Source organism: Rutilus rutilus (genome assembly GCF_951802725.1).
Source record: "Rutilus rutilus genome assembly, chromosome: 8".
Classification (NCBI taxonomy): domain Eukaryota; kingdom Metazoa; phylum Chordata; class Actinopteri; order Cypriniformes; family Leuciscidae; genus Rutilus; species Rutilus rutilus.
Window position 1 is genome coordinate 31186728 of NC_140222.1, and position 15036 is coordinate 31201763.

At 37.1% G+C, this 15036-nt stretch overlaps 1 protein-coding gene across 2 annotated transcripts in view; it reads right to left on the reverse strand.

The window, feature by feature from the left end:
• Positions 1-15036, reverse strand: part of LOC311296138 (complement factor H-like) — a 118123-nt gene that overhangs the window by 51804 nt on the left and 51283 nt on the right. Inside the window, exons 12-18 of one of the 2 annotated variants that reach the window (XM_084417800.1) lie at positions 14737-14913; positions 14494-14655; positions 14177-14356; positions 12835-13026; positions 12536-12727; positions 9359-9544; positions 8928-9201 (exon numbers count right to left, since the gene is read on the reverse strand). The exons of the other annotated variant lie outside the window; for it this stretch is intronic. Coding sequence (XP_084273926.1) covers positions 9008-9201; positions 9359-9544; positions 12536-12727; positions 12835-13026; positions 14177-14356; positions 14494-14655; positions 14737-14913 — 1283 coding nt within the window. The 3' untranslated portion in view covers positions 8928-9007. Of the gene's footprint in view, positions 1-8927; positions 9202-9358; positions 9545-12535; positions 12728-12834; positions 13027-14176; positions 14357-14493; positions 14656-14736; positions 14914-15036 lie in introns of those variants that run through there. 2 annotated transcript variants of the gene reach the window in all.

Consider the following 15036-nt stretch of genomic DNA (forward strand, 5'->3'; position numbering starts at 1 on the left):
ATCTTTGGAGGGAGCTCAAACTCCGTGTTTCTCAGCGACAGCCCAGAAACCTGACTGATCTAGAGAAGATCTGTGTGGAGGAGTGGGCCAAAATCCCTCCTGCAGTGTGTGCAAACCTGGTAAAAAACTACAGGAAACGTTTGACCTCTGTAATTGCAAACAAAGGCTACTGTACCAAATATTAACATTGATTTTCTCAGGTGTTCAAATACTTATTTGCAGCTGTATCATACAAATAAATAGTTCAAAAATCATACATTGTGATTTCTGGATTTTTTTTTTAGATTATGTCTCTCACAGTGGACATGCACCTACGATGACAATTTCAGACCCCTCCATGATTTCTAAGTGGGAGAACTTGCAAAATAGCAGGGTGTTCAAATACTTATTTTCCTCACTGTAGCAATACCTCATTGTTAACTGACAGTATTACTGACAACATACTGTAACGCCAGCAAAACATAGTTTGCGATATGGAGCACTTTTTATTCTGACCTAAACGTTAGTCCAACCACAGCTTGTCCTTCTGGGGCCATGGAAACGTCAAAGCCACGTCACACTTGTCCATATATGGTATTTACAGGCTCTTCCGACTTTTGATGTACGCAAATCCAGGATATTTATTTATTTTGTTGTTGTTATTTTTCATTGAAAGATATACAACAACACTTAATTTCCATGATCATGTATGTATAAGTTCTGCAAAAAAAAAAAAAAAACACTCTTCAGAGTTCTGACTGAAGATAGGCTATGTCAGTGGTCTCAAACTCAATTCCTGGAGGGCCACAGCTCTGCACAGTTTAGCTCCAACCAGCTCCAACTCACACACCTGCAAGGAAGTTTCTAGTAATCCTGAAGACCTTGATTAGCTGGATCAGGTGTGTTTGATTAGGGTTGGAGCAAAACTGTGCAGAGCTGTGGCCCTCCAGGAATTGAGTTTGAGATCACTGGGCTATGTAACCTATGCTATGTAACCCTACAGGGATCTTACAAAAAGAAAATTACTCTTGATATTCTAGCATGCAGTATTTGTTTTAAACAGATGTAAGTTAATCTCTTAATCAAATAAAATGCGTCTGTAACATTTAAAGATGATTGCGCTCACATTTTTTCTAATTTCCCAAAATGTATTGATATGCCAAACTCATTTTTCTTTTCTTTAAAAAACAAAACAAAAAACAGCAGATGCAAGGCTGCCACCAGAAAATACACTATTTTCTTCCCTTTGAAGAACACTTTGCCCCCCAAAATAAAAACAATATATATATTTACATGATTAATTTTACATTATTTTGTAAAAAGGCAATTATAAATAGGTAATTACAATTATAATTATAAATGTTAAAGGAATTAATATCTGAAACAGCACTCATTTTCTCCCTTATGATCTCCATGGTACACTTCCTGGCTGTACTGAGAATTAAATAATAAATAAAATATGACTTACCACACAGTGCATGGCAACCAGTGGACTTTCAATCGACTTTCCCCTACACACACAAACACGAATAATAATTATTTTAACTGTTTTAGCAATCACTGATTAGGGCATAACATATTGTTTTATTATCTTTGAAAGGTCAGAATCAGTCATTTAGACAAGAAAGCAGCCTAACAGAACACATTTTACCTCATTTATCCGGTCCCCAGTTATTCGATCAAAGAGGAAAACCTTCTGCCCACTACATTTTCGGCAACCTGAAATGATGAAAAGACACGGAAAGTTTATTAAGCCTTGATGCCATGCTTTGTAGCTGAATCAGTCCAAATTTATCATTTCACATGTGAGGTGATATGCAGTCCTTTTCATTCATGTCAAAGTAAATTTGTCCCTGTTTTTGAAAGCAAAATGTACAGGATTGGCTTTCCCAAAGTCCTCTTAGCTTAATGGTCCTTGCACACTGACTCTGAAATACGACGAATAAATATGTTTTGTCAATCACGTTTACACACTGCCGTCATAAAAAAATCGGATCGTTCGATTTTCTGCGTTTTTCGGATCAGTAGCAAGAATTTTGAGTGTTTTGACAATGAATACGGAAAAACGCATACGAAAATTTCAGACTCAGTGTGGAAGGACCTTAAGTCAGGGACTGACATTAACCACAGGCCTTGGACATTGGCCACAGCTAAATAACTAAATACTGTGAACTGGCTACCAGTGACCCGGTTAGCCAAACGAATCAAATTTACATGAAGTCAACTCTGACTGGGAGCAAATTTATTAACAGTGTGGAGTAAGATGTACCATGCAAAAAGTTACCTTTTCTTCTGTTCTTCACACGTGGCCCTTCCTGACACAAAGACGTGGAAATGTAAAAGGCAGACGGAGATGGAAGAGAGACAGAGGGAGAATAGTGTGAAGAGGCAGAGGTGTTTGTCCTTTTCATTTGTTGCAAAGACTTAGAGCATGGAAGTTTGGAAGAAAGTGAAGGAAGAATAGTTGTACAAGTAGAAGAAGAAGTAGGAGAGAGAGAGGAAGACAGATGAACAAGGTTAAGAACAAATACAGTCTCAGACTCCTTGGTTTGACTCTCCGCCTGCTGCACCATTTGACTCTCCGGTTGCTGTGCTGTGGAGGTTGCTATAATACAAGTTTACTTTCATTTAAAATCTGTACATATTAACAAAGAAATATACATTTTAAACATTCATAATTTCTAAATCAAAACATTACTTACATTTTGTCAAGATAAATTCATAGGCCCTCCGCATCTTCTCCAAAAGAATTTTAGTGACAGGAGTGGGGTGCAGATGGGTTATTATATCTGCAACCCATTTATTCGAAGCCCTTTTATCTGGCTTGCCAATAAATAAAATTGGCTTGTATCCTACAGCTTCAAGTTTACTCACCTGAAATGAACAAAAGCAGTTTATCAGACATTAGTTAAATCCACTGAATTGTGTGAAACATCAGTAATATATAAAGCAATTTTATTTTAAGGACATTTAATGGAGTTGGAGTACAACGCAAGAAACATTCCTCTTGAACTGTATGCAATCAATGGCCTGTTTCAGATAAGGCTAGAGGTACTCTTCAGTTTCTGCCATTGCCATCATGACTTACTTACAGTAACCCACTGCGCATAGACACGTCGAAACGACGTATTTTCTACGTCGTTTTTGCACGTCCAATTTTGCTCCCCTTGAAGGTGCAGACTGTGACGCCAGATGACGTCTTTTTCCGACGTCTTCCGCACGTCTAATGTTGACGTCCGTCCACAAAAGTTCGTTTGTGGGAAGAAGGAAGGAGACGGGGTCGGCTTGCTGTGGATCGTGTGTTTTATTAGATACTGTGCGTCTTTTCCAAACAATAATCGCGCTCAAACAAAACAGCGGCTTTTTCTCATGAGACCACACACACACACACACACACACCTTATTCTTGCTTTCCCTGGGACTCTAACTCGTGATCTTAGCGTTACAAGCGCCAACGCTCTACTGTTTGAGCTACAGTATCATACCTTTGTACGCGTCTCCAGTTATCACCTGATGCTGAGACGATAAAATAGAGTTTTTGGAAAATGATCTTAAATAAATATAAATAATCTGTATTCATATATATTAATCATGTTGATAATAACAATGTTGATATTTGTAAATAAAATAAAAAATATTCATGTCAATTTCCTGCACCTGTCTTAGTTGTCCACATGGCGTCACAGTCTGCACCTTCAGGGAACCAAAATCTGACTTCCAAACATGACATAGAAAAGACCTCATTTGGAGGTAACTTTGCAAACCTAGATCATGTCAATTTCCTGCACCTGTCTTAGACGTCCACATAACATCCAGAAAATTACCTATTCCGGCGTTCAAATATTGAACATTATATTGACGTCCAGGTGGGGTCATGGTTAGATGTCCAAATAGCATAGATTGCACGTTGCATAAAGGTCAAAAATTGGTCTTGGACCGACTGACGCAATATAGACATGATCTGCCTGTCCAATAGACGTCTGATGTTTAGTGGGAATACTTGACAGAAAAACACAAGACAGATGTGGCTCTTCAAAGTGCCTTTATTGTGTGTGTTTCTGTGTGTGTATGTGTGGTGGGGGATTAGAATAAAGAGCAGGCAAAATTAAAGGACCTGATGAGGCAATTCAGAATCGAACACCTTATATTTTACACCAGTATTCTTCATGTTGCCAGATTGGATAGTTTCCCAGCCATTTGGTTGGTTTTGGGTTGATCTATGTGTGATAAAAAAAGGCTTGGGCAAGTGGAATTTTTTTTATTTTAAGGCAAAGGACAGAAATGGAAAATAATTGTACAGTTGCACTGTTCACTGTAGCCTTAAATAGCCTCTGAAAGAACACACAAATTATTTATCATTTCATATTGTGATGAGCCACAATAATGTTGTAGTTATAATAATTTGTATTATTTATTATAGATTTATTTGGGTGTTAATTATATAATTTTGCATGGATTTTAAACAATTAGGCTGTAAAACAAACCAATCTGGCAACTGTTCTTTATCTGAACATTTCTAATATTGGATAATAGTTGTGGGCTAATGTAATACTGAAAATATTACACTCCCCTATGATACATGATTATATGCGACAAAAATGACCTTGAATTCAATTAGCTAACTTTTCTAGCTTGCACATTTGGTGCAGCAAGCATTTTACAATGCCTTTCTATTATTTACCGTCATACGAAATTGCCACCTTACACATCTAAAGGTTCTAAACACAACTTCTTGTCCTGATTCAACAGTTTTTAGATGTGTAAATTTAAGAATAGTATCCATCTCTATTAATTAACTCTTCTACTTACCAAGTGGAAAATCGCAATAGACCTTGGGATCGTCACCCATACAGTGACGTCAGCGTTATTAATTTAGAGGATTTAATCAATAAATAATAATAATAATAATAAAAACACAATTGAACACAATCGTAGCATATTATATATATTTATTAACATCAACAAACCTCCGATAAAAATACGTTACCCAGCATGCTCTAGTTAAAGCAGTGTACCTATGTACCAGTACCTATGACGAGAAAACGGTTAAAGGTCCCGTTCTACGTGATCCCATGTTTCAAACTTTAGTTAGTGTGTAATGTTGTTGTTAGAGTATAAATAATATCTGTAAAATTATAAAGCTCAAAGTTCAATGCCAAGCGAGATATTTTATTTAACAGAAGTTGACTACATAAAACGGCTCGATTGGACTACACCCCTCTACTTCCTTCATTAGTGACATCACCAGAACCGTGTTTAGACTAACCTCCGCCCACAGGAATGCTCCCTCAACTCTACTGGCTACTTGCGCACTTCTTATAACTTAGGCCAGTGGTTCTCAATTCCAGTCCTCGTGACCCACTGCTCTGCACATTTTGTATGTCTCCCTTATTTAACACACCTGAACCAGATCATCAGCTCATTAAGAGAGACTCCATGAACTGAACTGAGTGTGTCAGATAAGAGAGACATACAAAATGTGCAGAGCAGTGGGTCACGAGGACTGGAATTGAGAACCACTGACTTAGGCTACTGTGTTTACTCAGCTCTTACGGTGATTTTCTGAAGTAAAACTGACGCTTCATCTTTTGTGTGATGTACAATAAACTGTATTAAACTCATCAGTACATGTTTGACCATCATTCGGACCTGGTCCGAAACAGCAGACTTGTAGGCTGTTAATAAATAATGGATACATACAAGCAGATGACAAATACGTTATAATAACCGTAATTAAACTACTAAACCATACCTGTTTTATCTCTATACAGCACTTATCTGTAGGCATTATTGTCCGACCCGAAATGAACGCCATTACTGAGAGTTTCTGATATTATCATCATTCCGTGAGATGAAATTGTCCTGACAGACTGAGCGCGAGCTCATGAAGCTCCGCCCCCTGGGTCGTCCAGCAGCAGCTCATTTGCATTTAAAGGGCACACACTGAAACAGCTCGTTTTTCTGAGCCCCAAAAAATGTCAATTTAAACATGCTGTAAAAAATGATCTGTTGGGTATTTTGAGCTCAAACTTCACATACACACTCTGGGGACATCAGAGACTTATTTTACATCTTGTGAAAAGGGGCATAATACGGGACCTTTAAACTGCTTACTTGCACGCCGTGGAGCGTTGTTAAACTCACCTTTTTTCAGTTTTACCTGCAGTTGAGCGTTGTTAAACTCACCGCTGAATGCGGTTTTTAGTTAGGATACCTAGCACACATTCACGTTTAAATTGAGTAGGCTACCACAGGCTAATTTAAAACTAAACGAAATTGTAGCCTACGCATGCTACTGGTGCTGAAAGCGTCTGATATCACGCACTTGGATTGGCTAGCAAAGTCCAACTGCGTCCTGTAAAACGCGGGTGGGTTGCATTGGAGGTGGTTAAGCCGCGAGCGTCTCTCACAGACGATAAGGGTGTTGAAAATGGCGAATAGACTCCTCTTGAAAGATAAATAATGGAAAACAATGACCTCCTATATTAGGTGTAGGCAATCCTAATCATAGAGCACACATTACCCAGATAGCAACAAAGTCTGGGCCGAGTCTGGCTTACATTAGGTACTTCTGGCTTAATTCTGGCACAGCTTTTTTTCACACTCTTGTGTCAAACAGTACTAGGCTAAGCTCTGGCTGGAGTCTGGCTAACCAAAAGAAACAAAAATCAAATTGTATCTTTTTGGTTGAGCCCTGGCTTGAGCTCGGGCTGCCAGAATAAGAAAATATTTGGCTAAGATCTGGTTGGGTTTTGGTAGAAGAGTAAATAAAAGATCTCTGGCATGAATGTGCTCTACTGTAAAATAACGCGCTAAACCTTTGCGCAGAGAGGGCACTTTGATATCAGATTGCGAGGGTTTTTAAACATCAAAAACCAGTTGGAGGGGCAGATAAATATCATCTGGGGGCCGCCATTTGACTAGCCCTGGCATAGATAATTTATTGTAGACTATTCCTTTTTATTTTTATTTATTGTATTGTTGAAAATGGCAAATAGACTCCTCTTGAAAGATAAATAATGGAAAACAATGACCTCCTATATTAGGTGTAGGCAATCCTAATCATAGAGCAAACATTAGTCGTTGCTGAAAACGTCTTTAGTCTGTGCAGTCGGTCAATGTTGAGGTGAATTGACGACTGGCGAAGCCCTGAGCGTGTAATTACATCGCGGATGGTTTTACATTGAAGTTGGTTGAAAGCCATGTGCGTGTCATCTATACGCAAAAGGGTGCTATAAAACGCCGAAGTAGAGGTCTGCACTCCCGCGGGAGTCCCGCGGGTTGCGACGCAAAACAGTGCGGCGCGGGACAAATTTTGAAAGGTCATTGCGGGAGCGGGCGGGATGATGGAGGTGCACTTGCGGGTGCGGGCGGGAGGGATCTGGTAATCTGCACTCCCGCAAATTAAATATGAGTGTAAAGTAAAATATATAAATGATTAAAGTAGCGTACATAATTTGTAGTTGTGAGGGAGATTCTGTTTGGCAGCAATAAAAACGTTTTAAGCAGCCTAAACTTGTGGATGTTGTCGTTTGGGGTAGGGCGGGGCCTATAATCTCACGCACACTTGTTTAGAGACCATTCCTTCCCGCTGCTCCGTGTTCGAATTCGAAAGCTTCAAGTTCAAAATAGACAGTATGGACGAGGAACACAGCACCTCTAGTGCTTCAGATATGGCCTGAGCGCTTCAGATGTAAGTACATGGCTAGCCTATCATGTGACCATAACATTATCTAATATATAATTATATATATTAGATAGATAATAATATTACCTAATCGAATAGATTTTATATTTTTGTTTTTGGTTACTGTCTGTAGCCTACTATTGTGAATATTATGCTGTTCGTATGGGACCGTTTCGTGTTTTGTGATCACATTTTAAATGTTTAAATGGCCTGTGATATAGTCTATAGTCTAGGCTAGATAAGAATGATCCGTTTTACAAATGTTACTATGTGTAGGCCATGCCTATAAGGCTGTTTTTATGTTACCAAGTTTTGGTAAGGAATTATGTACGCACGCGTGATCTTGCCTTATTTCCTTATTGCATGTGTTTGGTTGTGAAACATAGTTTGCGGACCAGACAGTTGTCGGGGATTCTTTCTTTTGTAAAGTCATGCAGTGTGAAACCCCCTGCCGCTGATCCATCGTGCAGTGTGAACACACCAGCAATTGAATGTTACCCCAGATAGTCATGCAGTGTGAAAAGAACAGTGACCCAACTACTTTGAAAATCGTGCAGTGTGAACTTGGCATATAGGTGTGAAAATGTGTGTAGAGTTTTACAAATCACTGTGTGTAATGTTTTGCAAAAAGGGTGAAGCAGACATTGTGTGTAATGTTGTGCAAATCTGTGGAGGTGTTTTGCTCATTGGAGTAGAATTTTGCAAATTGTGTGGAAATTTTTATTTTAGTGTGTAAACAATCGTAAAAAAAACTGTAACAGCACATCACATATTTAGATCAACTCCAGAAAGGCTCAGTGGTTCCAGTGAAATATCAATTCTTTATTCCAATTTTGATACTCCAACAAAAACTACAGTAATCAAATGTGAAAAAAAAAACACTGCATAGCCTATTCATTACTAAGTTAAATATAGATGGATCTTTTTGTAAAGTCACAAAATGTAACTTATTTAGTCAAGAGCAGTGAGTAGGCCTAATATATTTGTCCTTTGTTTGATTAACATTAAAACACAGCACAGAGCAAAAATAAAGTTTAATGTATTTCTTTCCCCTGTATTTGCGTGATAGTAAAAATATTTTATTATTTTTCTCTTTGTTCTTACAGGCTTTTTTTTAATTTATTTGTTTATACACATGCTCACTTAGCTGCCATTAAATAAGGTAATAGCGTTTTTTTAAAGCACATTTTAAACAATGATTTTATCGTTCATTTAGTTTTAATTGCAAGACAGAGAAAATTGAATTACAAAACAGAGAAACTGAATTGTAAAAGGTTTTATTTTGATTTGTTTTTTTATTAGTAGTACAGCTGATGCATCAGTGATGTTTTATTCTCCTTGTCACGCACACTCAGGCAAATTCATCACTCCATCATTACAGAATTGTATTAGGGAGATACTGCCTATTAAATATTTGCCCCACTGACATGCAAAGATGATTCTGTCCTCATGTGGTGAGAATATCTTTTCCCGTGGACGCCATCGCACCTCTATACCTCTTGTATCCATTTCCTCCACCGTCACTGAACAAGGCTCTGAAACAAACAACATCTCACTGTCACTGTTACAATATACATTAATTGATTCATCAGAACCAGAACAACTACAAGATTACATCAAACTTTAAAAAAATTAAATACAGTAAGAAAAGCCTTACATGTCTTTGATGTATGGTTTAGTGTTTATACTTACTCAAACACTTAATATTCCCTCTCCATTCGCCTTGTTCACAGGTCATGTATTTGGAGTAGGGGTGACGCTCATCCAGTGTGTATTTATTAAAGCAGACGTATTCAACACTATCCCCTGAATTGTATTCACGTTTTGTCATTTCTGTTGTATCTGAAGAGTCCACTTGCGGTGGTGGCCCACATTTCCCTGAAGGCAAAGCAAAGTTATTTTTTTTTTTAGATCACCACAAAAATTGGCAAATTACATTAACCCTTGTATGGTGTTTGGGTCTGTTTTAATTTTTTATCAAAAGAAAAATGATAGGTTATTCTGGGTGGTTGCTAGGACATCTTCTTGGCCCAAATCAAGAGAGATGATGTGTCGATGAATTACGTATCAAAGTTGAGCATTTGCTTTAATATGAGCAATAGTGATGCTTGCAAACACTGCAAATAAAACTCAACTAAACCTGCTGTGAACCTTACCTTATGCAAAGAAAATATATTTCCTTATATATAAATTATCAATATATTAAACGATTTAACGACATATTTGAAAATGTTCAGAATAATATATTGTGCTAATATATCACCATATATTGAAAAATACATAAATAATTGCCGCTTTTCATATATTGAAATATTTACTAATATATCATAATGTTTGTAATTTTATATTCAGTACACTTCATAATATATAGATGTAAGATATGGTACTGCATGCATGTGAATAAATATATTGCAGATATATTTACACATGCAGTATAAACACACATAGGGCCCTATCTTGCACCCAGCGCAATTGACTTTGTACACTGACGCATGTATCATTCCTATTTTGCACCCGCGCACAGCGGACTTTTCCCTCCACAGACGCACGTTGGTAAACTTGGGAATGAACTTGCGCTCCCTGGGGCGGTGCAGCGAAAAGAGGAGGCATGTTGCGCATGTTATTCATATGCTATTTTAAGGGAGCATGCTTGACCATAATCAATGTAGCGTGTGCACAACGCACATAAACTTTGCTTCTCTCATCTACACAGAAGCAGCAGTTTTCATTTTTGCAAATCATACATTATTACAAGGAAAAATATTAACACACGAGGGAAATCATTGTTGTGTCCATGAAGATGTGAAAAAATAGACATAAATCTAGCTTACACATTTACCCAAATTATTATACGCCTGTTTAACCGAAGCTAATTTGGGTGGGTTTCTCCATCCCCATACAATGTCACTTCTACTACTCAATGCATAGTTGTATAGAAACAGACAAACAATCTTCCATGTTTACAGTTTTTTACAATCACTTTGCTACTATTTTCAGAACAACACAGAGTTGATGACAATGTAGAAGTACAGTAATCACTCCTGTTTTGTTTCTTACAGTACAAGCAAGCAAGTTGAGGAACACTGCATTTGATGTTTTACAGTACTGTCTTTTCTTTTCTTTTCTTTTCTATTTCATAGCTAATTATTTTTGCTTTGATTCAAATAAACCTATGTTGTGATTGTACTGTAATGTTTTGCATCAATATATCACAAACTTTGTTCAATGATTCCACTGTGTTTGTAGTATTCTCTCTACTACTGCAGTACTTTTACAGAGATGTATTTACTGTACATGTAGTACCATAATGAAACCTGTATCACCTATTTTGTTCTACAATATTTAATGATTGTACAAACAAACAATGACACAGTGAAACTATCGGTTGCTTGTGGGTGGGTGATCTATAGTTATGTTTCAATGGTATTTCACAGTAAATTTGTTTATTGAACCAATGATTGTGCAAGTGCAAGATTTCTTTAAAGATGTGAATGCACAATGTTTTGAACATTAGACAGCCTGTGTTACAAGTGATAACCGTTTTGAGTTTTGTGTCTAGAGTTTTGAAAAATGACATCAAGGTTCTGAAAATAGTAGCAAAGTGATTGTAAAAAACTGTAAAGGGAATGTGAGATGTCGCTCTGATTGGTTTATTTCACGTTACGCCCAAACCACACCTATGAATAATGAAGCTACTTCAGACCAACACATTTTAGATTTGCGTCGGGCGCAAGAGTAATTTATCCCGCCGGTATAATAGCAACAGCGCCCAAGACCCGCCCACAAAGTTACTTGCGTTTCGCGCTTGATACTTGTGTTTCAGATCGTTAAAATAGGGCCCATAGGCTTTATAGAGAAATATATAATGTAATACTTTTCTTATATTTTATAATTATTTACATCATAAATGTTTCATATTTTCAATCTAAAAAAAACAAAAAAAACATGCACACCTGCATGTACTAAAGTATTTAGCAAAGACATTATCACTGTGCATAGGAGTGCACAGCCATTACTTTTTAAATAATATATTAACATATAGAGCCCTATTTTAACGATCTAACGCATGGTCTAAAGTGCTTAGTACTAAGGTACTTAATGTGTGTCCAAATCCACTTTTGCTAGTTTAACGACGGGAAAAATGGTCGGCGCGCCCGGCGTATGGTCTAAGAGGGTTGTCCCTATTCTCTTAATGAGTAATGGGTGTGTTTTAGGCTTTACGTGCATTAAACCAATCAGAGTCTCATCTCCCATTCCCTTCAGACCAGCACACACATGGGCGCACATGCATATGCTATTTAGACAACGTGGCGCAGGCCGTCAAAACATTTGCCTGGCACTACATTGCGCTGGGTGTATGATAGGGCTCATAGTCTTAATGGTGTTTTGCCAATTATTGTCAAACTAACCACAGGCTCTACTCTTCAGCACAATAACCCCCAAAACACATAACAGAAAACCTTTTAAATTCCAAAATAACAGAACATTAAATACTAGCAGCTCCCCCACTACATCACAGTAATATCGACCAAAACACATGAAATAACACTTAATTGTAAAATGTACTCTCCTTTAACAGTCAGAAGCAAAGCATGCTGGGAACATGCTTGTACATACATTCACATTTATATGGGAACGTGCATGTGAAATATATGTACACAATAAAGGATACAACTTTATGAATATTACATGTAATGCTATTTTTGCCTTAATTTCTAAATATTTTATATGTATCAATATATAGCCATACACGGTCAATGCATATATTGCAGTATATTGAAAAATATAAGCACTACTTTCCCCTTTATGGAAATGTATTATGTAATATATCGCATTATAAGTATATTCCCATATATTTATAAGGATTACCTCCTACACATTTAGGGAAAGGGCTGCTCCATTCTCCATTTGGCAAGCAGGAGATTTCACTCTGTCCATGTAATTTTGTTTCCTTCCCAACACATGAAAGAGTTATTGTGTGTCCAGGTCTGATTGAAACCTCAGGCCCCGGGTGTCCGTCTGATCTCATGTTTACTGGCAGGTTTGCGACACACATTACCTCTAAAGAACATAAAGATTTGATAAATCAAGCATCCTCCATGTGAACAACAGATCTATCATTGATCTATCTTTGTCCAATCCAAAGCTTTTACATTCTGTGTCCTTACCTTCACATTTAGGGAAAGGGCTGCTCCATTCTCCATTTGGCTGACAGGTGATTTCTCTCTGTCCTTTTAATATCAGCCCTTGTCCATTGCATGAAAACATTAACTTGTGTCCAGGTTTGACGGGACCCTCAATATCAGGGAATCGCTTTATTTTTAAGTCTTCCACTGTTGTGTTTAGAGGACATGTTACCTCTAGAGAAAGCAGACATTAAATCACATATTTATCCACACAGAAGCTTTTATACTTTGTGGCCCAGTGTTCAAGAGTAACTATGCTAATTACTTTTGCAAAAGTAGTGGTTTAGCATAACAATTACATTTTTGTCATAAATTCAACAAGCAGCGTTACAGTAAAGAAAACTGAGCTTAAAATGGAGTATACATCTATCCCTAACAACCTCATAAAAAATTCAAGATAATAAAATACAATATACAATATAATGCATGTCCTGACTAAGGTCTGTTAGTGATACAAATAAATTAATAAAGCAAATGACATTTTTCCACTTAATTCACCATCAGTCCCAGCTGATGTTTGTCATGTATAGTACATTTTTACCGTTATGTAAGTAAATGTGATTTTTGATTCATTAAATTTTAAGTGACTCTCTTAAATTTTCACTCCATTTTCCATTTTCACAGATTCATCGTCCTTCTGGAATTTCATTGAATAGCTCTATGCACTTGTATTTCAGAATTTCTTTATTTTCATACTCGTATCTTTCTCATGTGCCAAAAAAAAAGAAAAAAATATATGTGGAGAGAGACTGTGGAGTCAGATTTCCCTCATTAATAGCTTCAGATGCATTCAGGTGTGTACATTATACTTAGTGTCCCTACTACTTTATTTAAAGAGTTGCTATCATCATTTGGTTTATTAATGTGACCATTTTTAAATCTCTCAATCGTTTTCTCAGGTTAGAACTTTTTTATAAGAAAGGAGTATAGCACAATGACACTAAAACACTCATTTGATTTTAATTCTAGAGATAATTTGATTGGACAGAAAACTGTGTAGCGCAGGATGAGTCATCCAGCATATATCAGCTAAAACTGATAATGTTTAACATTACAATAACATATTAATCTAGTGCACATGGACTAAACTCAAATTATGATTTTGCTGAGTCTTCAGAGCAAATTGATTTTGTAATTACTGTTGTCCCCACCACAAATTATCTGTGGACTTGATGTTATTCCTCTTGATTGTCAAATATCTAACAGTCTCTCTTCTTTTTGACATACAATATATTTTTTTTTTTTTTTTTTTTTTTTTTTGTAAGACGTTACAAATCTGTAAGATGTTTTAAAAGTCATTTATCATAACCAATCAAAACCTTACCTTCACATGTTGGTGTTTCTTCCCAAGTTCCAATGTGGCAGAAAACTGTACTCTTCCCATTCATTAAGAATGAGCTTCGACATACATATGTTACACTAGATCCATGTGCATACAATTCTTCAGGTTTAGATGTTATGAATGCATATTCCACCTTTGGAGGAATGTTACAACTGACGCCCACTAAAAAAAAATATGTTAAAGGTAATTCTTGAAATCCAGTAAGACTGAGATTAACATCGTCAATAAATAGTGTCTATTTTCCACTATATGCTGTCGCTGCTCCCCACAAACATGCAATAAGAGTTTGAGAAGCTCACCCTCACAAACTGGTTTCTCCCATGTACCTCTGATACATGTAATGAAGCGTCGAGTTGATATGAACCCTGGATCACATTCCACTTCAGCAGTTCCTCGATCACGAAGGCTTTGCTTTAGTTTTCCATGGTGAACACTGGGAAAAGCACCACATTCTTCCTCCCCTGTAAAGACAGAAAACAGGAAGCACATTTCAGTACACTATCATTCGTCTAACACTTGAGACTGACAATAATAAAACTCACGGATGCACCGAGGTTCTTCAGACCAAGAGCCTTTGCTGCATGTCACTGAATCCCACCAGTTCCCAGTGAAGGGTTTATAACCCGTGTTGCAGGTGTAAAAGATTTCTTCCTCATTGGAGGGGTGGCTGTATATCAACCCGTTTACCACGGATAGATCACGGCACGATCTCTGCTTTGCTGCGAGGAAACAGTTTAAAAACATAAAAATTCAGATCTCATATGTTTTGAGTTGTCATTATGCAGATGTATAATGATTTGATTGGATATTGAAAAAATTCAAGATAAAGGCAGTATGACTGA